Source organism: Ranitomeya imitator, chromosome 4, assembly GCF_032444005.1.
Source record: "Ranitomeya imitator isolate aRanImi1 chromosome 4, aRanImi1.pri, whole genome shotgun sequence".
NCBI lineage: Eukaryota > Metazoa > Chordata > Amphibia > Anura > Dendrobatidae > Ranitomeya > Ranitomeya imitator.
Genome location: NC_091285.1, coordinates 687,351,764 through 687,379,069, shown reverse-complemented (window position 1 = coordinate 687,379,069; position 27,306 = coordinate 687,351,764). Strand labels below are relative to the sequence as shown.

At 45.2% G+C, this 27,306-nt stretch overlaps 1 protein-coding gene across 1 annotated transcript in view; it reads right to left on the bottom strand.

The window, feature by feature from the left end:
• Positions 1–7,339: 7,339 nt before the first annotated feature.
• Positions 7,340–27,306, bottom strand: part of LOC138674708 (extracellular calcium-sensing receptor-like) — an 87,414-nt gene continuing 67,447 nt past the window's right edge. Inside the window, exons 7-9 of the mRNA XM_069762524.1 lie at positions 9,082–9,303; positions 8,782–8,905; positions 7,340–8,238 (exon numbers count right to left, since the gene is read on the bottom strand). Of these exons, the coding sequence (XP_069618625.1) occupies positions 7,340–8,238; positions 8,782–8,905; positions 9,082–9,303 (1,245 nt within the window). The remainder of the gene's footprint in view (positions 8,239–8,781; positions 8,906–9,081; positions 9,304–27,306) is intronic.

The following is a 27,306-nucleotide window of genomic DNA, read 5'->3' as shown; positions in this document are numbered from 1 at the left end:
TCTCCCTGAAACAAAAAAAAAAAAAACAAATCAGTGGGAGATTAATATTGCCCTTTCTGCTTGTGTGCCAGTCTTGACTCCTGGGTGTGCCATCTCTCTCTCTCTCCAATTGTGGGCCATAGAAAGCCTATTATTTTTTTTTAGCTTGATTTGGGTTCCAAAATCTACCTGAAAAAATCACTACATCAATCAGTGGGAGATAAATATTGGCCTCTGGGCTTGTGTGCCACTCCTGACTCCTGTGTGCGTCATCTCTCACTCAGTGGGCCATAGAAAGCCTTTTTTTGTTTTATTTGTTTTCTAAATTCTCCCTGAAAAAATCATCTTATTTTATTTGGTTTCTAAATTCTTCCTGAAAAAATCATTTTATTCTATTATTTTTTTTTCCTAAAGTCTCCCTTAAAAAAAAAAAAAATCAAATCAGTGGGAGATTAATATTTACATTTGTGCTTCAGTGACAGTCCTGCGTGTGTGGCATCTCTCTCATTTGTTGCCACCAACAACAGAGTGTGTAACATTGTGCCTGATTTTCATTGTGGTCTCACTCACCTGTAAAGGGGTAGCTAAATCATACTGAAGTTATAGGTCACCGTGTAATTTGTGTGACAGCAACAAATACCGTTAGTTTGTTTACGTTTTTAAAACAATGAGGAAGTATGGTGGAAGAGGTCGTGGCCGGGGGCGTTCATGGTCAGCTGGTAATGAGGGTAGTGGTAGTGGTGGAGCATCAGCTGGTCGTGGGAAAAAAAATATTGCACCTAAGTCTGGAGCTGTGGAGCCAGGTTCGTCGTCTGGCTACACAAGGCCTCGAACGCTCCCTTTTCTGGGAGTAGGAAAACCGCTTTTAAAGCCGGAGCAGCAAGAGCAAGTTTTGGCTTATCTTGCTGACTCAGCCTCTAGCTCTTTTGCCTCCTCTCGTGAAACTGGTAAATGTCAAAGCAGCGCGTCGTTAGTGGATGTTCACGGTCAGGGACAAGTCGCTTCCTTGTCCTCTTCAGCAAAAACAACAACATAGAAGAATGCAGCAGGCGACACAACGGGTTACTCCATGGAGCTCTTTACACATACCGTCCCTGGCTTAGAAAGTGAAGCAGTTAACAGTCCATGCCCATTACAAGTTGAATCTGACATGGAGTGCACTGATGCACAGCCACAGCCAGACTACTATGCTGGTCCTTTGACTCAGACCACAACATTGCCCTCGCAGGGTGCTGATCAAGAATCAGACCCTGATGAGACTATGTTGCCCCATCACGAACGCTATACCACCGACCGACACGGTGACACAGACGAAGTTGCACACGAGCTACAAGAAGAGGTAATAGATGACCCAGTTCTTGACCCCGATTAGCAGCCATTGGGGGAACAGGGTGCAGGCGGCAGCAGTTCTGAAGCGGAGGAGGAGGGGCCGCAGCAGGCATCAACATCGCAACAGGTTCCATCTGCCGGGCCCGTATCTTGCCCAAAACGCGTGGCAAAGCCAAAACCTGTTGGAGGACAGCGTGGCCATCCGGTTAAAGCTCAGTCTGCAATGCCTGAAAAGGTATCCGATGCTAGAAAGAGTGCAGTCTGGCATTTTTTTAAACAGCATCCAATTGATCAGCGCAAAGTCATCTGTCAAAAATGTTCAACTACCTTAAGCAGAGGACAGAATCTGAAAAGTCTCAATACAAGTTGCATGCATAGACATTTAACCACCATGCATTTGCAAGCCTGGACTAACTACCAAACGTCCCTTAAGGTTGTAGCACCCTCGGCCAATGAAGCTAGTCAGCAACGCAACATCCCTTCCGGCAGTGTAGGGCCACCATTTTCCGCACCACCTGCAGTATCTGTGCAGGTTTCTTTGCCAGGCCAAAGCAGTCAGGGTCAGGGAATCACCAGTTTCGTAGTAGGAAACACTGCATCTAGGGCACCGGTGGCAACAATACCATCTCCCACCGTCTCTCAGTCTGCCATGTCCACCGGCACCCCCGCTAGTTCCACGATCTCCAGCTCTCCAGTCCAGCTCACCCTACATGAGACTATGGTTAGAAAAAGGAAGTACTTAGCCTCGCATCCGCGTACACAGGGTTTGAACGCACACATAGCTAGACTAATCTCGTTAGAGATGATGCCCTACCGGTTAGCAAAGCAGGATTCACTAAATCATCCCAGACAGATGTCTGTCCAGCCTCTGTTTGAAGACTTGCATTGAAGGAGAACTCACCACCCCTCGTGGCAGCCTGCTCCACTCATTGATCACCCTGTCAAAAAGTTTTTTTAATATCTAATCTGTGTCTCCTCCCATTCAGATTCATCCCATTGCTTTGAGTCTTTCCTTGTGCAAATTAGAATAAAGATGATCCTTCTACAATGTGACAGCCCTTGAGATATTTGTATACAGCTATTAAGTCCCTTCTCAGTCTTTTTTTTGCAAACTAAACATTTCCAAATTCTGTAACCGTTCCTCATAGGACATGGTTTGTAGACCGGTCACCATTCTGGTCGCTCTTCTCTGAACTTGCTCCAGTTTGTTGATGCCTTTTTTAAAATGTGGTGCCAAAAACTGCACACAATATTCAATATGAGGTCTGACCAAAGTGGATTAGAGGGCAATAATGACTTCACGTGATCTAGACTGTATGCTTCTGTTAAAATGTGAGCAGGTTGCGGGATTCAGTGACAGACAGGAGGCAGAGCAAGGGTAACAACTTTACTTAACAGGGAATACTCCATGTAGGGAGATAAAGGGTTTAACAGGGGAATAAACAGTTAAAATTGCAAAAGGACATGTAGAGTTCAAGAATAAAGAATCAGGTAATGGTGATTCTGGAGAATACGGTTAACAAGTCGGTAGTCACTCAGACGATGAAGTTCATAGCGCTGACTATGGCAGGTGCGGGCTCTTTTCTAGTGGGCTCCTGTAGACAACAGTGCCTCGTCTTCTGGTGGCAGCGGTTGGTCTCTGGATCTTTCAGCTACCCCTAGACCATAGGCTGCAGTGGCTGACAAGGGTGTGGGCCACAGTTCTGTACGAGCCCAACATGGCTCTGCAAATATACCCTGGCAAAGTCAGAGTCTCCCTTGAGCGGGAAAGTATGTGCTGGTAAGTTGGGTTACTCAAGTCTATCCAGTACTCGATTCTCTCTTTGTGCTGTAACCGCGACAGGCTGCATGGTCCTGAAGCACACGGCACCTCAATCTCTGTCAGCCAGTGGGCGCGCTGCACTTTTCCCTCTATGCTGCGCGTTGCCTGTTTCTGCCAAGATTGAAGTGCCGACAACCTCTGGCGTGTTGCTTCTCCAGCTGGGCTCTGTACCCGATCTCTCTCTGACAGCACCCACGCAGTGCTCACTAGCCCAGAATGTTTAACACCCCACTCTCTGGTGAGCAATGGGCACACTGCTCGCCTCTCCTCACAGTCTCTGTCAGCGATGGCGGGGCACCTCGACGAGCGAGGCTGAGCAATGCCGGTGCTCTGAAGATGGAGCACTCCTCTCTCTCTGGCACTCCTCTCTCTCATGGTCATGAAGCACACGGCACCTCAATCTCTGTCAGCCAGTGGGTGCACTGCACTTTTCCCTCTATACTGCGCGCTGCCTGTTTCTGACAAGACTGAAGTGCCGACAACCACTGGCGTGTTGCTTCTCCGGCTGGGCTCTGTACCTGATCTCTCTCTGGGAGCATCCATGCAGTGCTCACTAGCCCAGAATGTTCAATATCTCACTCTGTGGTGAGCAATGGGCACACTGCTCGTCTCTCCTCACAGTCTCTGTCAGCGATGGTGGGGCACCTCGAGAGCGAGGCTGAACAATGGCGGTGCTCTGAAGATGGAGCACTCCTCTCTCTCTAGCTGCTGCTGAGTGCCCAGCTTCCATCAGCACAGTGGTCCATTTACAGATGGCAGTGAACCCTCTCAATGCAGCCTGTCGCGGCTCCGGTACTCTGTGGGGAGGATGGGGAGCACCGCTCACCTGACTGCGTACTGGCATCAAGCTCCCCTCTGCTGTGCGCGCTTTCTCCTTTATATGCCTCCGCCCCCCACAGTCAGAAGGTTGGTCCATCTCGCTATTGTTTTCCCCAGGGAACAGGGAAGCAGCCTTATCAGTTCCAGACCGGGCACGCAGGTACACGTGGTACTGTCATCCCCCTTACTAATACATCCCAAAATTGTATTTGCCTTTTTTGCTGCTGCATCATACTGTTAACTCATGTTCAGTCTGTGATCTGTTAGTATACCCATGTCTTTTTCACATGTGCTGTTGCTTAGCCCTATTCCTCCTATTCTGCATATGCTTTTTTCATTTTTATTGCACATATGTAGTACTTAGCATTTTTCCTGTTAAAATCATTCTGTTAGTTGCTGCCCACTGCTCCAGTTTATTTATATATTTTTGAATCCTCTCTCTTCTCTAGTATTAGCTATCCCTTCTAGCTTTGTGTCTTCATAAAATTTAATCAGTGTACCCTCAATTCCTTTATCTAAATCATTGATAAAGATGTTGAACAATACAGGGCCCAGGACAGAGCTCTGTGGTACCCCACGTGAGACATTCTTCCAACTGGAAGTGCAGCCATTTATGACCACTCTTTGGGTCTGATCACTAAGCCAGTTATAAATCCACCTAACAGTTGGCTTGTCCATTCCATACTGGTGCATCAGCTGACCGTTGGTTATACAGTTCCTTTCAGGAGACCAACCTCGCAGTAGCAGCTCTCTGGTGTCAGCCAAGTCTGGTGTTTGGAGCTCAGTTGCTGTGCTATCTTTGTTGTGGAGTCTGCAGCGGTGTGCACAAGCTAAGTTCTGAGTTTTGTTATTTTGCAGTTTGTGCATTCACCTTTTGGTATCGTGTTCCCCTCACTCTTATATTGTTTATTCCTGTTTATTTGCTTTGTGGTGCTGTTTACACTGTTCACCTCCTGGGGTGGGGGTTGGGGGTTTAGTTCAGGGTTTAACAGGAGACAGGGACAGGTCGGTGACTTGGGCCTCCCTACCTTCAAGGGTACCCCCAAGTTAAGGAAAGACATGGCTTCCCCTAGCCCGAGGGGCAGTTCAGGGGCCCAGATTCCTCATCTCCTGTTTTCCTATTTCTGCCTCGTGACAATGGGAAAATTAACTGGCATTTCTTTTAGACCATTCATTATTGTAATATTTTTTAAGTCATTTTTCTTTTTTTTTGCCTTATGGTATTTACTGTAGTTTTTGTGACAAATTCATCAAAATTGGACACAGTTCATAAATTTTGCCCACAGTAAAAAAAAGTGTATTAATGGTTTGCTTTAAACCTTTTTTGAGTGTTTTTAGCACAAAAAGTTGTACATTTCACAAAATGGAGCAAAAAATTGCTCCCAAATAACTGTGTAGATAAAATAACTCTAGGAGGGGGAAGGCTGGAAAAGTCACAAATGCTGAATCATGAGAAAACAATTGGAAAACCTAAACTGAGATGACAATGGAGAACATAAAAAACAGGAGAACAAATATAAGATGGACTTCAGAATAGGCTCAAATTAAAAGAATAAGATGCAAATAAAAAACAGTTGAAAAACTTTAAGAATGAGACAAAAACCGAGTGCAAATGCCATATGAATTGGGCAGCTGTCAGTAAAATCTACAGAAAACATCTACAGAAGAGCCAATGTCGGAATAATATTAGTCTCTCAGAACCTCCTGAAATTCTGATTATCATACAATAACTGATGACTTGAGGGACTAATGTGAATACTACACTCAGTGCGGGCCAGACTTTTTGCACGTACTATGTATTTTCCTTTTTTTTTTATTTGGAAAGTACATTTAATTTGCAGATCATTTGGGAGAGGTACGGGATCTATATGATCCAATATTTGGCAGCAAAGGATGTTAGTACTTATCAGACCTACAGGTACCATGGCTGGAATGATTTCTCTATAATTTTCCATTGATGCTGATATCACTTTCCACGGCTAATCTTGCTCTTGTAGCTTGAGATGCCCATATCATAGAGCAAGGAGCTGTTGAATCACTTTTGCGATAGAGCACCCCAATGATCCCTCTGTAGCAACTACTGGTGCCAATGTCTTTGTTGGCTCCAGCAATGTAAGGCAAGCTAATAGCTGCTTAGTTGCCTTCATGAATTTAAGGGGAGTCTGTCTGCACAAAATGACTGTTCGAACCACGTATCGGCACTCGGTGTACTCTTGGTGTGACCATACAGCTTAGAGCATCTTCCCACCTACTTGTTTTCCATCCAGCTCCATTCTTCTTTGATTTTATAAAGCCAAAGCTGCCAATCAAAATAGAGGGGGACAGAGATAGAGAAACAGCAAGTAGGTGGTAATGAGCACTGGACCTTTGGTCACGCCGAAGGTGTGCTAAGCGCCTGTTCTTTGTTTGAACAGTCTTTCTGTCCTGACACACTCCATTTAAAGCGGTTTTGCGCATTGGACAATCCTGACTTGTTAGACACAATCTTTAAGAATAAGCCAATCTAAAAATGTCCCCTTTGCCCACTCCCAGCAATCACCATTAATTTATGGGAAACCTGGCAGTAAGTGTTTTGCTTCCCTTCATTGCACTTTACCATTCCTCTCATCGGCTTGCCTTTGTGATGGCTGACAGGACAGGTCCTCCAGAGCTAAAGAGTGAGGTACTCTTCGTAATTGCTCTCTAATTTGGTCAAAAAATGAAGATCCTTAACAGAGGATCCCTTTCTCTTTAACAGGTTTTTCACATCTTTCAAAGTTTTCACCTATACGCAGTGGGGTCTGACTGCTGCGACTTTCACTCATCTCAAATATGGGTTCCATAGACGATAAATGGGGTCGGTCAAACATGCACATCACCGTTCCATTAAAGATGGGGCTCTGTTCCCGTTTTTAGAGCACATTCATAAAGATCACTTGGGGTCCAGGACTAGACTTTGGACCCTCCCAGTGATCAGTATGTTATTTCCTATTCTGTGGGTAGGAAGTAACCAATTAAGGCTGGTAATAATTAATAGACCTAAATATAACCGGATTAATGTGAAATGGTGTCCTACAAGTTAGGTGTGCACTTCTGTAGTACTCTGTCTCATGGTATCATGGAACTAAAATAGGCATCTCAGAACAATTTATTAAAATGCATACAGTACACTAAAATTCAATACTACAGTTGGTTCAAAACTAGTCATCAAATGGGAGCCCTGGGTACCTCCTATTGCCTGACAGCATCCATGGCTATCTTGATTATCTGGCCTGGCTTAATTACGTGGCCGATGCATCGGATCCTCTAAATCTGCTTGCTCTACAGTAACTTTACTCAATACTTATAGCCAAGAACCATAAGGTTTCCATCAAACACTTCATTTTCCATTTTTGGCATTGTATTTCTCTTTTACGTTCTTATCTTTACATGCGTCATAGTGTTAACATTTGGTCGTAACAATAAAATGAAACATTTGGGGAGAAACAAACAGATGACTAGAGACCAACTTGAACACAATATGGCAAAAACTTCCATGGCCACTGTGTATTTTCCCCGTGAACTTAAAGAAGCTGGTACATAGGACATCCACACACTAACAAAAGCCAACATGCTGAACGTTATATAAGTAGCCTCGTTTAAAGTATCAGGTAGTCTTCGAGCTACAAAAGCAACAAAGAAGCTGATGAAAGCCAAGAGTCCGAGATATCCCAGCATGCACCAGAAAGCCACCGCGGATCCCTCATTGCATTCTACAATAATCACACCAGGTAGGTCATGAACATTGTACTGTGGAAATGGAGGTGCTAAGACTAGCCATGAGGTACACAATACACATTGTAGGAGAGAACAGATGAAAATGAGAATATAAGAAAAACTGATCTTTGAGAACTTTTGAAGTCTACTACAAGGTTGAGTGGCCAAAAAAGCAAAAACAACCATAAGCGTTTTGGCCAAAATACAAGCGATGCAAAGAGAGAAGACAATTCCAAATGATATCTGTCGTAGGAGACACTTGTCTGAATTTGGGTAGCCAATAAAAAATAAAGTTGAGATGAAGCAGAAGAACAAACAGATCAGGAGAAGCCAACTTAAAGAGAAGTTATTGGCTTTGACTATAGGGGTGGATTTATGTCGGATGAAGAGCTTTAGTATGGCAATTGGAACTAAAGAAGAAGCAAGGCTGATAGACACCAAGGTTGAACCTAGCACTTCATCATATGACAGGAACTCTATGGCTTTGTGAAGACATCTTGACTTCTCTGCATTTGGCCACTGATTCCATGGGCATTGGTGGCAGTTGGCTGAATCTAAAACGCAGGAACAAATGAACTAGTTAATTAAGAGTCATATACCCACATAGCTAATGAAGAGACATATACCCACATAGCCTCCTTTCTTCTCAAATGTAACAGACTTATCCAAGAAAAAACGCAATTACAAAAAAAACCCCAACTCTGTAATCCTCACTGATCCAGCACAACAATTCCAATGGTCTTCCTGGGACAATTGACCCCTGCAGACAATCAGTCATATCATGGGGCCCACTGGTAAGCGGTCATACCAGTTACACAGCACATGACCACTGAGACCAGTAATTGGTCCCAATAATCACATGCCAGAAATTTATAAATACGAATCTTGGAGGGCTGCCCATGCTTCTGTGCTGGATCGTCAAGTAATTGAAGAAGTTAGTGATATTTTTGTTTTTTTTAAATCTTTTGCTGCTATATTTCTTTTCTTTTCAAAGGTTAGGTTCTGTTAGCCTACATGAACACTCATGACGTCAAGATGTCATGTAAGATATTGACACTTCAATGGCTTACTTATACAACTTGGTATATTGTATTTACCTGTGTGATTGGAGATCTCTCCTTGGGGACAAGGAATGCAATAAAAGCAGCAGATGGGTTCTCTTTCCATGCTTGCCTTTCGATGACCAAGAGGACACCTTGGATTACAGATGGAAGCAGGTGCCTAATGGAAAGGAAAGTCAAAACTAGATATCTACTAGTGTCTAAATCTCTAATAATGGTATCTTCAACTTTCCTACACCACATAATCTGTGCCTATTCATGTCATAAATCTACTATTATTAAATTATGATTATATCATAAAAATTAAAGGACATTTAGCAATGCCACCAGTCTCACCTCCTGGCCTTCACCAGTCCAATATAGAGCACTTGAATTGATGGTAAATATTCTAGAAGCAGTGGTATCGTAACTTCCTACTTTGACCTTCTTTATGGCTTCATCTGGTCCTTGCATCCAGTTCACAATGTCATAGACTGCGGGAGGGTCTCCATTCTCATCAAAAAAGAGCTCTCTCCCACTGGTAAGTGTCAGCCTTACTCTCTTCATGTACTTTAGTAGCTGTAAAACAAGATTTTGCAAGAAATAGGAGTTGATATATTTAGGTAATTTCCTTGAAGGATCTCCCAACAATAGGTCGATCACACATTTCTGGGAGCAAGTTTTGGGGCCTCCAGATTGAAATACGTTTTTTTGTAGTTAATCTCTTATCAATATGATGGCTGATGACTATGATATGAAGTCCAGATTTAGTAATTACATATGTGCCCTGAGCCGGTAGGAAGAGCAGAAGCCCCTATGCCACATAAGATAACATTAATATTATAAATGTGCTCACCATGACAAATTAATACTTACATCACTAAGCCAACACATTGACACTAGTTCAATCAATCCACTCAGGAGCCAGTTAAGGTAATCTTTGGCTGGAGAGCTCCATCAATGAACCGAACCATGGCACCACATTACCTATAACACTCTGATCATCCAGTCCGAACTAAGCGTCAGACACAATGATAGTGCTATTATTTGAAACCCTGATCTCCAACAGGGCTTCCACTGCCAGATTTGGCACAGACCACTCTGATTAACAGGTCCTTAACATCCTTTCATCCATTTAAAGAGATCTGAGCTTCATTGCAGAAGCCCATAGCTTCCGTGAATATGTAGGTGCTGGTGGATTGAGCTGAAGGTTGAACGTTTCTCAAGCCGGGTCAGTGCCAGAGAGGCGAAGACAATGAGTGAATCAGAAGCCAGAGATCTGACCAGGGGAAATGCAAAGGTCAAATCAAGGGAATCAAGTAAAGACATGAGACAGAAGAGGTGTCAGACAGTTCAGGGTCACATACAATGAAGAATCGTAGTGAATGATGTTGCCGAATGCTCCATTACACTCATGAGTACATTCAATTTATCACTGAGTAGAGTTGAGCGACCTTGACCTTTTTAGAGTCGAGCCGGGTTTTGCGAAACCCGACTATGTCCAAAGTCGGGTCGAGTGAAATCGGCCGATTATGACGTAAAGTCGGGATCGACCGAAACACGAAACCCAATGCAAGTCAATGGGGCAGCATAGTCGGCAGTGAGTGGGGGCCAGGAAAACACCTAGAGTGGCCATTTTAATGTCAAAACCATCCATTCTTCTTAATGAAGCTTGTCAAGCGTAATTTACCTTATAATAATTGGAAGGCATTTGAAATTGGGGGTCATTTGGCTAAAGTTGTGGGGGGTAGGGCTGGTTCAAGTAATTAGTGGGCCCAGGAAATCTGGACCACGTCACGGCAGTGGAGCAGGGAGAGGTAAGTATTTCAACTTTGCAAGTGCTGTGAACCTGAGCAAGCAGGGGGGGCCCACTCGTTGGCATTGGCACTGGCACAGGGCCCCTCAAAGTACAGCGGTGTGTTTGCACGGCGGGGGCGCCTCCCACCGGCAGCAACACTTTTGCGTACTATGAGAGGCCCTGTGCCAGTGACGTCGCCAACTAGTATTCCTCCCCCCACCTGATGAAGGAACCTGCACTTTCATCTGCACCTTCCTCTTTGTCCCCGTGTAAGGTGGTATGGTATGCGGGAAGAGCAACCTGACTTTCAGCAGGGTCACAATGTTGTTGTGTAGCGTGCACGGGGAATGTTGCGTTATGGGTCAATGTACCAGCAGACTCATCTATCACTGGCTGGGCAATGGGCACGATGAAGTGGAAACACAGATATAGGCCCAAAGAAGAAAGTGGGCTAAATGCAGTTCAAAATTGGTAACACAGGAATAACCAGGGGGCATTGCAGTGGAGGACAACTGGAATGAGAGGCTGACACAGAGAGTAGGGCCAAATCAGTAAGTAGTCGAAATGCAGTTCAAAATTGGCAACCGTAGTAAACAGGCGGCACAGCTTTGTTCAGTGGAGGAGAACAGCAAGGAGTGGCAGACACCGATAGTAGGCCCCAAACCAACTAGTACGCCAAATGCAGTTGTTCCATTTAACCACAATTTAATGAGAGCCTGAAGATAGAAGCTCAGGAAAGGCAACCTGGGGAACACCTTGGAGTGTAACACACCATCTCTCTCCACCCCATACCCATTTTGTATGGCCTAATGCAGTGTACTTTTCTACAACTACTAAACGAGAGTCGGAAGACCGAAGCAATGGCAAGGAAACCTGGGGAACACCTTAGAGTGTAACACACCCTCTCTCTACACCCCATACCCAATTTGAAGGCCTAATGCAGTGTAGTTTCCAAGAACTACTAAACGAGAGCCGGAAGATCGAAGCTCAGGAAAGGCAACCTGGGGAACACCTTGGAGTGTAACACACCCTCTCGCTACACCCCATACCCAATTTGAAGGCCTAATGCAGCGTAGTTTCCAACAACTACTAAACGAGAGCCGGAAGATCGAAGCTCAGGAAAGGCAACCTGGGGAACACCTTGGAGTGTAACAAACCCTCTCTCTACACCCCATACCCAATTTGTAGGCCTAATGCAGCGTAGTTTCCGACAACTACTAAACGAGAGCATGAAGATCGAAGCTCAGGAAAGGCAACCTGGGGAACACCTTGGAGTGTAACACACCCTCTCTCTACACCCCATACCCAATTTGTAGGCCTAATGCAGCGTAGTTTCCGACAACTACTAAACGAGAGCCGGAATATCGAAGCTCAGGAAAGGCAACCTGGGGAACACCTTGGAGTGTAACACACCCTCTCTCTACGCCCCATACCCAATTTGTAGGCCTAATGCAGCGTAGTTTCCGACAACTACTAAACGAGAGCCGGAATATCGAAGCTCAGGAAAGGCAACCTGGGGAACACCTTGGAGTGTAACACACCCTCTCTCTACACCCCATACCCAATTTGAAGGCCTAATGCAGTGTAGTTTCCAAGAACTACTAAACGAGAGCCGGAAGATCGAAGCTCAGGAAAGGCAACCTGGGGAACACCTTGGAGTGTAACACACCCTCTCGCTACACCCCATACCCAATTTGAAGGCCTAATGCAGCGTAGTTTCCAACAACTACTAAACGAGAGCCGGAAGATCGAAGCTCAGGAAAGGCAACCTGGGGAACACCTTGGAGTGGAACACACCATCTCTCTACACCCCATACCCAATTTGAAGGCCTAATGCAGAGTAGTTTCCAAGAACTACTAAACGAGAGCCGGAAGATCGAAGCTCAGGAAAGGCAACCTGGGGAACACCTTGGAGTGTAACACAACGTCTCTCTACACGACGGAAGGGCTGATTCTTAGGAAGGAAGGCTGTTGGAAATAAGCATTGCGCGTCCGAGGGTGATTATATTCTTATTAGGTACAGTGGGGCAAAAAAGTATTTAGTCAGTCAGCAATAGTGCAAGTTCCACCACTTAAAAAGATGAGAGGCGTCTGTAATTTACATCATAGGTAGACCTCAACTATGGGAGACAAACTGAGAAAAAAAAATCCAGAAAATCACATTGTCTGTTTTTTTAACATTATATTTGCATATTATGGTGGAAAATAAGTATTTGGTCAGAAACAAAATTTCATCTCAATACTTTGTAATTTATCCTTTGTTGGCAATGACAGAGGTCAAACGTTTTCTGTAAGTCTTCACAAGGTTGCCACACACTGTTGTTGGTATGTTGGCCCATTCCTCCATGCAGATCTCCTCTAGAGCAGTGATGTTTTTGGCTTTTCGCTTGGCAACACGGACTTTCAACTCCCTCCAAAGGTTTTCTATAGGGTTGAGATCTGGAGACTGGCTAGGCCACTCCAGGACCTTGAAATGCTTCTAACAAAGCCACTCCTTCGTTGCCCTGGCGGTGTGCTTTGGATCATTGTCATGTTGAAAGACCCAGCCACGTTTCATCTTCAATGCTCTTGCTGATGGAAGGAGGTTTGCACTCAAAATCTCACGATACATGGCCCCATTCATTCTTTCATGTACCCGGATCAGTCGTCCTGGCCCCTTTTAAGAGAAACAGCCCAAAAGCATGATGTTTCCACCACCATGCTTTACAGTAGGTATGGTGTTTGATGGATGCAACTCAGTATTCTTTTTCCTCCAAACACGACAAGTTGTATTTCTACCAAACAGTTCCAGTTTGGTTTCATCAGACCATAGGACATTCTCCCAAAACTCCTCTGGATCATCCAAATGCTCTCTAGCAAACTTCAGACGGGCCCAGACATGTACTGGCTTAAGCAGTGGGACACGTCTGGCACTGCAGGATCTGAGTCCATGGTGGCGTAGTGTGTTACTTATGGTAGGCCTTGTTACATTGGTCCCAGCTCGCTGCAGTTCATTCACTAGGTCCCCCGCGTGGTTCTGGGATTTTTGCTCACCGTTCTTGTGATCATTCTGACCCCACGGGGTGGGATTTTGCGTGGAGCCCCAGATCGAGGGAGATTATCAGTGGTCTTGTATGTCTTCCATTTTCTAATTATTGCTCCCACTGTTGATTTCTTCACTCCAAGCTGGTTGGCTATTGCAGATTCAGTCTTCCCAGCCTGGTGCAGGGCTACAATTTTGTTTCTGGTGTCCTTTGACAGCTCTTTGGTCTTCACCATAGTGGAGTTTGGAGTCAGACTGTTTGAGGGTATGCACAGGTGTCTTTTTATACTGATAACAAGTTTAAACAGGTGCCATTACTACAGGTAATGAGTGGAGGAAAGAGGAGACTCTTAAAGAAGAAGTTACAGATCTGTGAGAGCCAGAAATCTTGATTGTTTGTTTCTGACCAAATACTTATTTTCCACCATAATATGCAAAAAAAATGTTAAAAAAACAGACAATGTGATTTCCTGGATTTTTTTTTCTCAGTTTGTCTCCCATAGTTGAGGTCTACCTATAATGTAAATTACAGACGCCTCTCATCTTTTTAAGTGGTGGAACTTGCACTATTGCTGACTGACTAAATACTTTTTTGCCCCACTGTATATACTCACCCTCGGACGCGCCCTGCTTCTTTATTTGGAATGAATGTTTATTTGCAATGTGGTGTTGACTTTCTCTATTATTTTGGTAATTAATGATTTTATTATTTTCATTATTTTGCATCTTCTCGGCAATAATATAAAGAAGACGCGACAGGACAACACTCGGTGGATGCCATATGTGTGTTTTCAATTTAAAAAAACTTTCAGTTAACTACTTGCAGGAGAAAGTAATTGTAGCTGGTGGCCATTTTTAGTACTGTACCAGATTAGAGTTGTGTGTTTGTTTTTAATGTTAAAATGTCTGCATTTGATATCTCACCAGTATTTTCTTTTTTATAAGCAAAATACTTATTTTTATATTTTCTGATGTTGGTTCCAGGGGTACACGGCCAGCAGTGCCCTGGTCAGTGTAGTAGTAGTTGAAAGAATGGACCGCAGACAGGCATCGAAGGCCTAAAATAATAACACATGGCTGTAGGCAATTTTAAATTGGTTCCAGGGGTACACGGACAGCAGTGGTGTGGTCAGTGGAGGCCTAGTGGAAGGAGTGACCGCAGACAGGCATCGAAGGCCTAAAATAATAACACATGGCTGTAGGCAATTTTAAATTGGTTCCAGGGGTACACGGGCAGCAGTGACCTGGTCAGTGTAGTAGTAGTTGAAAGAATGGACCGCAGACAGGCATCGAAGGCCTAAAATAAAAAAATTGGGCTGGCTGTAGGCAATTTTAAATTGGTTCCAGGGGTACACGGGCAGCAGTGGTGTGGTCAGTGGAGGCCTAGTGGAAGGAGTGACCGCAGACAGGCATCGAAGGCCTAAAATAATAACACATGGCTGTAGGCAATTTTAAATTGGTTCCAGGGGTACACGGGCAGCAGTGACCTGGTCAGTGTAGTAGTAGTTGAAAAAATGGACCGCAGACAGGCATCGAATGCCTAAAATAATAACACATGGCTGTAGGCAATTTTAAATTGGTTACAGGGGTACACGGACAGCAGTGACCTGGTCAGTGTAGTAGTAGTTGAAAGAATGGACCGCAGACAGGCATCGAAGGCCTAAAATAAAAAAATTGGGCTGGCTGTAGGCAATTTTAAATTGGTTCCAGGGGTACACGGACAGCAGTGGTGTGGTCAGTGGAGGCCTAGTGGAAGGAGTGACCGCAGACAGGCATCGAAGGCCTAAAATAATAACACATGGCTGTAGGCAATTTTAAATTGGTTCCAGGGGTACACGGACAGCAGTGGTGTGGTCAGTGGAGGCCTAGTGGAAGGAGTGACCGCAGACAGGCATCGAAGGCCTAAAATAATAACACATGGCTGTAGGCAATTTTAAATTGGTTCCAGGGGTACACGGACAGCAGTGACCTGGTCAGTGTAGTAGTAGTTGAAAGAATGGACCGCAGACAGGCATCGAAGGCCTAAAATAAAAAAATTGGGCTGGCTGTAGGCAATTTAAAATTGGTTCCAGGGGTACACGGGCAGCAGTGGTGTGGTCAGTGGAGGCCTAGTGGAAGGAGTGACCGCAGACAGGCATCGAAGGCCTAAAATAATAACACATGGCTGTAGGCAATTTTAAATTGGTTCCAGGGGTACACGGACAGCAGTGGTGTGGTCAGTGGAGGCCTAGTGGAAGGAGTGACCGCAGACAGGCATCGAAGGCCTAAAATAATAACACATGGCTGTAGGCAATTTTAAATTGGTTCCAGGGGTACACGGACAGCAGTGACCTGGTCAGTGTAGTAGTAGTTGAAAGAATGGACCGCAGACAGGCATCGAAGGCCTAAAATAAAAAAATTGGGCTGGCTGTAGGCAATTTTAAATTGGTTCCAGGGGTACACGGACAGCAGTGGTGTGGTCAGTGGAGGCCTAGTGGAAGGAGTGACCGCAGACAGGCATCGAAGGCCTAAAATAATAACACATGGCTGTAGGCAATTTTAAATTGGTTCCAGGGGTACACGGACAGCAGTGGTGTGGTCAGTGGAGGCCTAGTGGAAGGAGTGACCGCAGACAGGCATCGAAGGCCTAAAATAATAACACATGGCTGTAGGCAATTTTAAATTGGTTCCAGGGGTACACGGACAGCAGTGACCTGGTCAGTGTAGTAGTAGTTGAAAGAATGGACCGCAGACAGGCATCGAAGGCCTAAAATAAAAAAATTGGGCTGGCTGTAGGCAATTTTAAATTGGTTCCAGGGGTACACGGGCAGCAGTGGTGTGGTCAGTGGAGGCCTAGTGGAAGGAGTGACCGCAGACAGGCATCGAAGGCCTAAAATAATAACACATGGCTGTAGGCAATTTTAAATTGGTTCCAGGGGTACACGGACAGCAGTGGTGTGGTCAGTGGAGGCCTAGTGGAAGGAGTGACCGCAGACAGGCATCGAAGGCCTAAAATAATAACACATGGCTGTAGGCAATTTTAAATTGGTTCCAGGGGTACACGGACAGCAGTGACCTGGTCAGTGTAGTAGTAGTTGAAAGAATGGACCGCAGACAGGCATCGAAGGCCTAAAATAAAAAAATTGGGCTGGCTGTAGGCAATTTTAAATTGGTTCCAGGGGTACACGGGCAGCAGTGACCTGGTCAGTGTAGTAGTAGTTGAAAGAATGGACCGCAGACAGGCTTAGAAGGCCTAACATAACAAACTTGGGCTGGCTGTAGGCACTTTTAAATTGGTTCCAGGGGTACACGGGCAGCAGTGGTCTGGTCAGTGGAAGTCTAGTGGAAGGAGTGACCGCAGACAGGCTTCCAAGGCCTAACATAACAAACTTGGGCTGGCTGTAGGCACTTTTAAATTGGTTCCAGGGGTACACGGGCAGCAGTGGTCTGGTCAGTGGAAGTCTAGTGGAAGGAGTGACCGCAGACAGGCTTCCAAGGCCTAACATAACAAACTTGGGCTGGCTGTAGGCACTTTTAAATTGGTTCCAGGGGTACACGGGCAGCAGTGGTCTGGTCAGTGGAAGTCTAGTGGAAGGAGTGACCGCAGACAGGCTTCCAAGGCCTAACATAACAAACTTGGGCTGGCTGTAGGCACTTTTAAATTGGTTCCAGGGGTACACGGGCAGCAGTGGTCTGGTCAGTGGAAGTCTAGTGGAAGGAGTGACCGCAGACAGGCTTCCAAGGCCTAACATAACAAACTTGGGCTGGCTGTAGGCACTTTTAAATTGGTTCCAGGGGTACACGGGCAGCAGTGGTCTGGTCAGTGGAAGTCTAGTGGAAGGAGTGACCGCAGACAGGCTTCCAAGGCCTAACATAACAAACTTGGGCTGGCTGTAGGCACTTTTAAATTGGTTCCAGGGGTACACGGGCAGCAGTGGTCTGGTCAGTGGAAGTCTAGTGGAAGGAGTGACCGCAGACAGGCTTCCAAGGCCTAACATAACAAACTTGGGCTGGCTGTAGGCACTTTTAAATTGGTTCCAGGGGTACACGGGCAGCAGTGGTCTGGTCAGTGGAAGTCTAGTGGAAGGAGTGACCGCAGACAGGCTTCCAAGGCCTAACATAACAAACTTGGGCTGGCTGTAGGCACTTTTAAATTGGTTCCAGGGGTACACGGGCAGCAGTGGTCTGGTCAGTGGAAGTCTAGTGGAAGGAGTGACCGCAGACAGGCTTCCAAGGCCTAACATAACAAACTTGGGCTGGCTGTAGGCACTTTTAAATTGGTTCCAGGGGTACACGGGCAGCAGTGGTCTGGTCAGTGGAAGTCTAGTGGAAGGAGTGACCGCAGACAGGCTTCGAAGGCCTAACATAACAAAATTGGGCTGGCTGTAGGCACTTTAAATTGGTTCCAGGGGTACATGGGCAGCAGTGTATGGTCAGTGGAAGTCTAGTGGAAGGAGTGACGGCAGACAGTCTTCGAAGGCCTAACATAACAAAATTGGGCTGACTGTAGGCACTTTTAAATTGGTTCCAGGGTAACACGGCCAGCAGTGGCCTGGTCAGTGTAGTAGTTGTAGAAAGAAGGGACCGCAGACAGGCTTCGAAGGCCTAACATAACAAAAATGTCAAAACAATGGTATTGTCAGTGCCAGGCATTGAAGGATGTCAGCGGCTAGACTACACATTGGTGAAGCTGTGAGAGATAATTTTGCTAGTGGTAGAGCACTGTTTGAGCTGGGGGGGGGAACTGTCTTGTGGCCGGCGGTACAGGCACAGGGCCCCTCATATTACAACGGTGTGTCTGACGTTGGGTGCGCACCACCACCGCCAGAGACACTTTATTGTACTATGAGGGACCCAGTGGCAGTGCCGTCGACCAAAAGCGGCCACACCCACCTCTTCAGACAAACAGCACTCTCAAGGGTCCAAGCGCAAAGTGGCGATAGCACGGCCCCGTGTGGGGAGTTTGGCCATTTCGTGAGGTGGAAACATGTCGTATGCTGGACAATCAGGTGAAGAAAATTACGAGATTGGAAAAGTCATTCAGAATAGTCCACAGGCAAGACCTTTTCATAGGAAAGCTAGGTGTCAGCCGGGCAGGGTGGGGCAAAAGATTTTGAAATCCAGTTGTGGTTCATTTTAATGAAGGTTAGATCATCTACATTTTGGGTAGCCAGACGAGTCCTTTTTTCTGTTAGTATTGAACCTGCAGCACTGAATACTCTTTCTGATAGGACACTAGCTGCCGGGCAAGCAAGCTCCTGCAATGCATATTCTGCCAATTCTGGCCAGGTGTCTAATTTGGATGCCCAGTAATCAAATGGGAATGACGGTTGAGGGAGAACGTCGATAAGGGATGAAAAATAGTTTGTAACCATACTGGACAAATGTTGTCTCCTGTCACTTTGAATTGATGCTGCAGTACCTGTCCTGTCTGCGGTCATAGAAAAATCACTCCACAACCTGGTCAGAAAACCCCTCTGTCCAACGCCACTTCTGATTTCTGCCCCTCTAACACCTCTGGTCTGCTGGCCCCTGGAGCTCGTGTGAGAACGATCACGGGCGCTGTGTGCAGGGAATGCCAGAAGCAAACGGTCAACAAGAGTTGATTGTTTTGTTGCTAATATTAGTTCCAAGTTCTCATGTGGCATAATATTTTGCAATTTGCCTTTATAGCGAGGATCAAGGAGGCAGGCCAACCAGTAATCGTCATCGTTCATCATTTTTGTAATGCGTGTGTCCCTTTTGAGGATACGCAAGGCATAATCCGCCATGTGGGCCAAAGTTCCCGTTGTCAAATCTGCGGTTGTGCTTGGTTGAGGGGCAGTTGCAGGCAAATCTACGTCACTTGTGTCCCTCAAAAAACCAGAACCCGGCCTTGCCACGCCACCAATTTCCCGTGCCCCCGGGAAAGCTTCCTCATTAAAAATATACTCATCCCCATCATCCTCCTCATCCTCCACCTCCTCTTCGCCCGGTACCTCGTCATGTACACTGCCCTGACCAGACAATCGCTGACTGTCATCAAGGCTTTCCTCTTCCTCTGGTGCAGACGCCTGATCCTTTATGTGCGTCAAACTTTGCATCAGCAGACGCATTAGGGGGATGCTCATGCTTATTATGGCGTTGTCTGCACTAACCAGCCGTGTGCATTCCTCAAAACACTGAAGGACTTGACACATGTCTTGAATCTTCGACCACTGCACACCTGACAACTCCATGTCTGCCATCCTACTGCCTGCCCGTGTATGTGTATCCTCCCACAAAAACATAACAGCCCGCCTCTGTTCGCACAGTCTCTGAAGCATGTGCAGTGTTGAGTTCCACCTTGTTGCAACGTCTATGATTAGGCGATGCTGGGGAAGGTTCAAAGAACGCTGATAGGTCTGCATACGGCTGGAGTGTACAGGCGAACGGCGGATATGTGCGCAAAGTCCACGCACTTTGAGGAGCAGGTCGGATAACCCCGGATAACTTTTCAGGAAGCACTGCACCACCAGGTTTAAGGTGTGAGCCAGGCAAGGAATGTGTTTCAGTTGGGAAAGGGAGATGGCAGCCATGAAATTCCTTCCGTTATCACTCACTACCTTGCCTGCCTCAAGATCTACAGTGCCCAGCCACGACTGCGTTTCTTGCTGCAAGAACTCGGACAGAACTTCCGCGGTGTGTCTATTGTCGCCCAAACACTTCATAGCCAATACAGCCTGCTGACGTATGCCAGTAGCTGCCCCATAATGGGAGACCTGGTGTGCAACAGTGGCAGGTGCGGATGGAGTGTTTGTGCGACTGCGGTCTGTGGACGAGCTCTTGCTTCTGCAGGAGGACGAGGAGGAGGAGGAGGAGGGGGTGCGAACGGCTACAGACAACTGTTTACTAGACCGTGGGCTAGGCAGAACTGTCCCAAACTTGCTGTCCCCTGTGGACCCTGAATCCACCACATTTACCCAGTGTGCCGTGATGGACACGTAACGTCCCTGGCCATGCCTACTGGTCCATGCATCTGTTGTCAGGTGCACCTTTGTGCTCACAGATTGCCTGAGTGCATGGACGATGCGCTCTTTAACATGCTGGTGGAGGGCTGGGATGGCTTTTCTGGAAAAAAAGTGTCGACTGGGTAGCTCGTAGCGTGGTACAGCGTAGTCCATCAGGTCTTTGAAAGCTTCGCTTTCAACTAACCGGTAGGGCATCATCTCTAACGAGATTAGTCTAGCTATGTGGGCGTTCAAACCCTGTGTACGCGGATGCGAGGCTAAGTATTTCCTTTTTCTAACCATAGTCTCATGTAGGGTGAGCTGGACTGGAGAGCTGGAGATCGTGGAACTAGCGGGGGTGCCGGTGGACATGGCAGACTGAGAGACGGTGGGAGATGGTATTGTTGCCGCCGGTGCCCTAGATGCAGTGTTTCCTACTACGAAACTGGTGATTCCCTGACCCTGACTGCTTTGGCCTGGCAAAGATACCTGCACAGATACAGCAGGTGGTGCGCTAAATGGTGGTCCTACACTGCCGGAAGGGATGTTGCGTTGATGACTAGCTTCATTGGCCGAGGGTGCAACAACCTTAAGGGACGTTTGGTAGTTAGTCCAAGCTTTCAAATGCATGGTGGTTAAATGTCTATGCATGCAACTAGTATTGAGACTTTTCAGATTCTGACCTCTGCTTAAGGAAGTAGAACATTTTTGACAGATGACTTTGCGCTGATCAATTGGATGTTGTTTAAAAAAATGCCAGACTGCACTCTTTCTAGCATCGGATACCTTTTCAGGCATTGCAGACTGAGCTTTAACCGGATGGCCACGCTGTCCTCCACCAGGTTTTGGCTTTGCCACGCGTTTTGGGCAAGATACGGGCCCGGCAGATGGAACCTGTGGCGATGTTGATGCCTGCTGCGGCCCCTCCTCCTCCTCTGCTTCAGAACTGCTGCCGCCTGCACCCTGTTCCCCCAATGGCTGCCAATCGGGGTCAAGAACTGGGTCATCTAATAACTCTTCTTGTACCTCCTGCGCAACTTCGTCTGTGTCACCGTGTCGTTCGGTGGTATAGCGTTCGTGATGGGGCAACATAGTCTCATCAGGGTCTGATTCTTGATCAGCACCCTGCGAGGGCAATGTTGTGGTCTGAGTCAAAGGACCAGCATAGTAGTCTGGCTGTGGCTGTGCGTCAGTGCACTCCATGTCAGATTCAATTTGTAATGGGCATGGACTGTTAACTGCTTCACTTTCTAAGCCAGGGACGGTATGTGTAAAGAGCTCCATGGAGTAACCCGTTGTGTCGCCTGCTGCATTCTTCTCTGTTGTTGTTTTTGCTGAAGAGGACAAGGAAGTGACTTGTCCCTGACCGTGAACATCCACTAACGACGCGCTGCTTTTACTTTTACCAGTTTCACGAGATGAGGCAAAAGAGCTAGAGGCTGAGTCAGCAAGATAAGCCAAAACTTGCTCTTGCTGCTCCGGCTTTAAAAGCGGTTTTCCTAATCCCAGAAAAGGGAGCGTTCGAGGCCTTGTGTAGCCGGACGACGAACCTGGCTCCACAGCTCCAGACTTAGGTGCAATATTTTTTCCCCCACGACCACCTGATGCTCCACCACTACCACTACCCTCATTACCAGCTGACAATGAACGCCCCCGGCCACGACCTCTTCCACTAGACTTCCTCATTGTTTTAAAAACGTAACCAAACTAACGTTATTTGTTGCAGTCACACAACTTACACGGTGAGCTATAACTTCAGTATGATTTAGCTACCCCTTTACAGGTTGGTGAGACCACAGCGAAAATCAGGCCCAATGTTACACACTCTTTTTTTGGTGGCTGCAAATTAGAGAGATGCCCCACACGCAGGACTGTCACTGAAGCACAAATGTTAATATTAATGTCACACTATTATTTTTTTTTTATTTTTATTTTTTTCAGGAACACTTTAGAAACCCCCCAAAAAAAAAAAAATAGATTTTTGCAGGGAGAATTTAGAAAACAAATGTAACAAACTATATGCTTTCTATGGGCCACTGAGTGAGAGATGACGCACACAGGAATCAGGAGTGGCACACAAGCCCAGAGGCCAATATTTTTCTACCAATGATTGATGGAGTTATTTTCTCTGGTAGATTTTGGAACCCAAATCAAGGAAAAAAAATGTAGGCTTTCTATGGACCACAATTGGAGAGAGAGAGAGAGAGAGATGGCACACCCAGGAGTCAAGACTGGCACACAAGCAGAAAGGCCAATATTAATCTCCCACTGTTTTTTTTTTTTTTTTTTTTTTTTTTTTTTTTTCAGGGAGACTTTAGAAAAAAAAATAATAAAAAAAATATGATTTTATCAGGAAGAATTTAGAAACCAAATAAAATAAAATGATTTTTTCAGGGAGAATTTATAAAACAAATAAAAACAAAAATAGGCGTTCTATGGCCCACTGACTGAGAGATGACGCACACAGGAGTCAGGAGTGGCACACAAACCCAGAGGCCAATATTTTTCTACCAATGATTGATGTAGTTATTTTCTCTGGTAGATTTTAGAACCCAAATCATGGAAAAAAAATATAGGCTTTCTATGGACCACAATTGGAGAGAGAGAGAGAGAGAGAGAGAGAGAGAGAGAGAGAGAGAGATGGCACACCCAGGAGTCAAGACTGGCACACAAGCAGAAAGGCCAATATTAATCTCCCACTGTTTTTTTTGGTTGTTTTTTTTTTTTTTTTTTTCAGGGAGACTTTAGAAAAAAAAATAATAAAAAAAATATGATTTTATCAGGAAGAATTTAGAAACCAAATAAAATAAAATGATTTTTTCAGGGAGAATTTATAAAACAAATAAAACCAAAAATAGGCGTTCTATGGCCCACTGACTGAGAGATGACGCACCCAGGAGTCAAGACTGGCACACAAGCAGAAAGGCCAATATTAATCTCCCACTGTTTTTTTTGGTTGTTTTTTTTTTTTTTTTTTCAGGGAGACTTTAGAAAAAAAAATAATAAAAAAAATATGATTTTATCAGGAAGAATTTAGAAACCAAATAAAATAAAATGATTTTTTCAGGGAGAATTTATAAAACAAATAAAACCAAAAATAGGCGTTCTATGGCCCACTGACTGAGAGATGACGCACCCAGGAGTCAAGACTGGCACACAAGCAGAAAGGCCAATATTAATCTCCCACTGTTTTTTTTTTTTTTTTTCAGGGAGACTTTAGAAAAAAAAATAATAAAAAAAATATGATTTTATCAGGAAGAATTTAGAAACCAAATAAAATAAAATGATTTTTTCAGGGAGAATTTAGAAAACAAATAAAACCAAAAATAGGCGTTCTATGGCCCACTGACTGAGAGATGACGCACACAGGAGTCAGGAGTGGCACACAAACCCAGAGGCCAATATTTTTCTACCAATGATTGATGTAGTTATTTTCTCTGGTAGATTTTAGAACCCAAATCAAGGAAAAAAAATATAGGCTTTCTATGGACCACAATTGGAGAGAGAGAGAGAGAGAGAGAGAGAGAGAGAGAGAGATGGCACACCCAGGAGTCAAGACTGGCACACAAGCAGAAAGGCCAATATTAATCTCCCACTGTTTTTTTGGTTGTTTTTTTTTTTTTTTTTTCAGGGAGACTTTAGAAATAAAAATAATAAAAAAAATATGATTTTATCAGGAAGAATTTAGAAACCAAATAAAATAAAATGATTTTTTCAGGGAGAATTTAGAAAACAAATAAAACCAAAAATATGCGTTCTATGGCCCACTGACTGAGAGAGAGAGAGAGATGGAACGCTTAGTACTGGCACACAAGCCCAAAGGGCAATATTAATCTCCCTTTTTTTTTCCAGGGAGAATTTCTGAAACCCAAAAAAAAAATAAAATAGGCTTTCTATGGCCCACTATTTGTGAGAGAGATGGGACGCTCAGGACTGGCACAGATGGCACGCTCAGGACTGGCACAGAAGCCCAGAGGCCAATATTAATCTCCCTTTTTTTCTGGGAGAATTTATAAAACCAAAAAAATATTTAAATAGGCTTTCTATGGCCCACTATTTGTGAGAGAGATGGCACGCTCAGGACTGGCACAGATGGCACGCTCACAACTGGCACACAAGCCCAGAGGCCAATATTAATCTCCCTTTTTTCAGGGAGAATTTCTAAAACCCAAAAAAAAAATAAAATAGGCTTTCTATGGCCCACTATTTGTGAGAGAGATGGGACGCTCAGGACTGGCACAGATGGCACGCTCAGGACTGGCACAGAAGCCCAGAGGCCAATATTAATCTCCCTTTTTTTCTGGGAGAATTTATAAAACCAAAAAAATATTTAAATAGGCTTTCTATGGCCCACTATTTGTGAGAGAGATGGCACGCTCAGGACTGGCACAGATGGCACGCTCACAACTGGCACACAAGCCCAGAGGCCAATATTAATCTCCCTTTTTTCAGGGAAAATTGATAAAACAAAAAAAAAAATTAAATAGGCTTTCTATGGCCCACTATTTGTGAGAGAGATGGCACGCTCAGGGCTGGCTGGCACAGATGGCACGCTCAGGACTGGCACACAAGCCCAGAGGCCAATATTAATCTCCCTTTTTTTCTGGGAGAATTTATAAAACCAAAAAAATATTTAAATAGGCTTTCTATGGCCCACTATTTGTGAGAGAGATGGCACGCTCAGGACTGGCACAGATGGCACGCTCACAACTGGCACACAAGCCCAGAGGCCAATATTAATCTCCCTTTTTTCAGGGAAAATTTATAAAACAAAAAAAAAAATTAAATAGGCTTTCTATGGCCCACTATTTGTGAGAGAGATGGCACGCTCAGGGCTGGCTGGCACAGATGGCACGCTCAGGACTGGCACACAAGCCCAGAGGCCAATATTAATCTCCCTTTTTTTCTGGGAGAATTTATAAAACCAAAAAAATATTTAAATAGGCTTTCTATGGCCCACTATTTGTGAGAGAGATGGCACGCTCAGGACTGGCACAGATGGCACGCTCACAACTGGCACACAAGCCCAGAGGCCAATATTAATCTCCCTTTTTTCAGGGAAAATTTATAAAACAAAAAAAAAAATTAAATAGGCTTTCTATGGCCCACTATTTGTGAGAGAGATGGCACGCTCAGGGCTGGCACAGATGGCACGCTCAGGACTGGCACACAAGCCCAGAGGCCAATATTAATCTCCCTTTTTTTCAGGGAGAATTTATAAAACCAAAAAAAAAAATAAATAGGCTTTCTATGGCCCACTATTTGTGAGAGAGATGGCACACTCAGGACTGGCACACAAGCCCAAAGGCCAATATTAATCTCCCACTGTATTTTTATCAGGGAGAATTTATACACCCCACAAAAAAAAATACAGAAAAATGAAAAGGCTTTCTATGGCCCACTATGTGAGAGAGATGGCACACACAGGGATGGCACTCTAGCAGAAATGCCAAATTGCCAATCTTAATCTCCCACCAAAAAAAAAAAAAAAAAAAAAACAGGGAATGTCCTACAACTACTATCTCCCTGCCTGCAGTAATCTCAGCCAGGTATGGCAGGCAGCTACTATCTCCCTGCCTGCAGTAATCTCAGCCAGGTATGGCAGGCAGCAATAAGGAGTGGACTGATGCACAAATGAAATAAAAAGTGTGGACAAACAAAAAAGATAGCTGTGCAGAAAGGAAGGAACAAGAGGATTTGTGCTTTGAAAAAAGCAGTTGGTTTGCACAGCGGCGTACACACAGCAATGCAGCTATCAGGGAGCCTTCTAGGGCAGCCCAATGAGCTACAGCGCTGAGGGGAAAAAAAAAAAAAAAAAAACTTCCACTGTCCCTGCACACCGAGGGTGGTGTTGGACAGTGCAAATCGCTGCAGCACAAGCGGTTTTGTGGTTAATGGACCCTGCCTAACGCTATCCCTGCTTCTGACAAAGCGGCAGCAACCTCTCCCTAAGCTCAGATCAGCAGCAGTAAGATGGCGGTCGGCGGGAACGCCTCTTTATAGCCCCTGTGACGTCGCAGACAGCAAGCCAATCACTGCAATGCCCTTCTCTAAGATGGTGGGGACCAGGACCTATGTCATCACGCTGCCCACACTCTGCGTTTACCTTCATTGGCTGAGAAATGGCGCTTTTCGCGTCATTGAAACGCGACTTTGGCGCGAAAGTCGCGTACCGCATGGCCGACCCCGCACAGGGGTCGGATCGGGTTTCATGAAACCCCGACTTAGCCAAAAGTCGGCGACTTTTGAAAATGTTCGACCCGTTTCGCTCAACCCTATCACTGAGCACTCAGGAAGACCAGAAAAAGTTTGTTCTCCAGTGTGTGGAGACTAGTGTTGAGCGATACCTTCCGATATCGGAAAGTATCGGTATCGGTTTGGATCGGCCGATATTCAAAAAATATCGGATATCGCCGATACCGATACCCGATCCCAATGCAAGTCAATGGGACCAAAATATCGGAATTAAAATAAACCCTTTCTTTCCTTGTAGGTTCATTCTACATGAAGGAAAACAACTAAGAATAATGCCGGATGTATTTGGGGAGGTGGCGGAGACATTAAAGTCATAGAGGTTTATCCCAATCAAATAGAATAGCATGTTTTTTGTTTTTTTTTAAGACGTTCGGAGTGACAAAGATATTGACTATGTAAATTTTTTTTTTATTTTGTCAGATATTGATGTTTCACTATTCCACGCCCTTCCCCTTCTTTTTTTTCTTTTTTTTTTTCTTTTCCCACACTTTCATCTTCATCATCATCAGCATCTTTGACATCAACTTCTTCACCTTATTCATCTTCTTCTTCATCTTCTA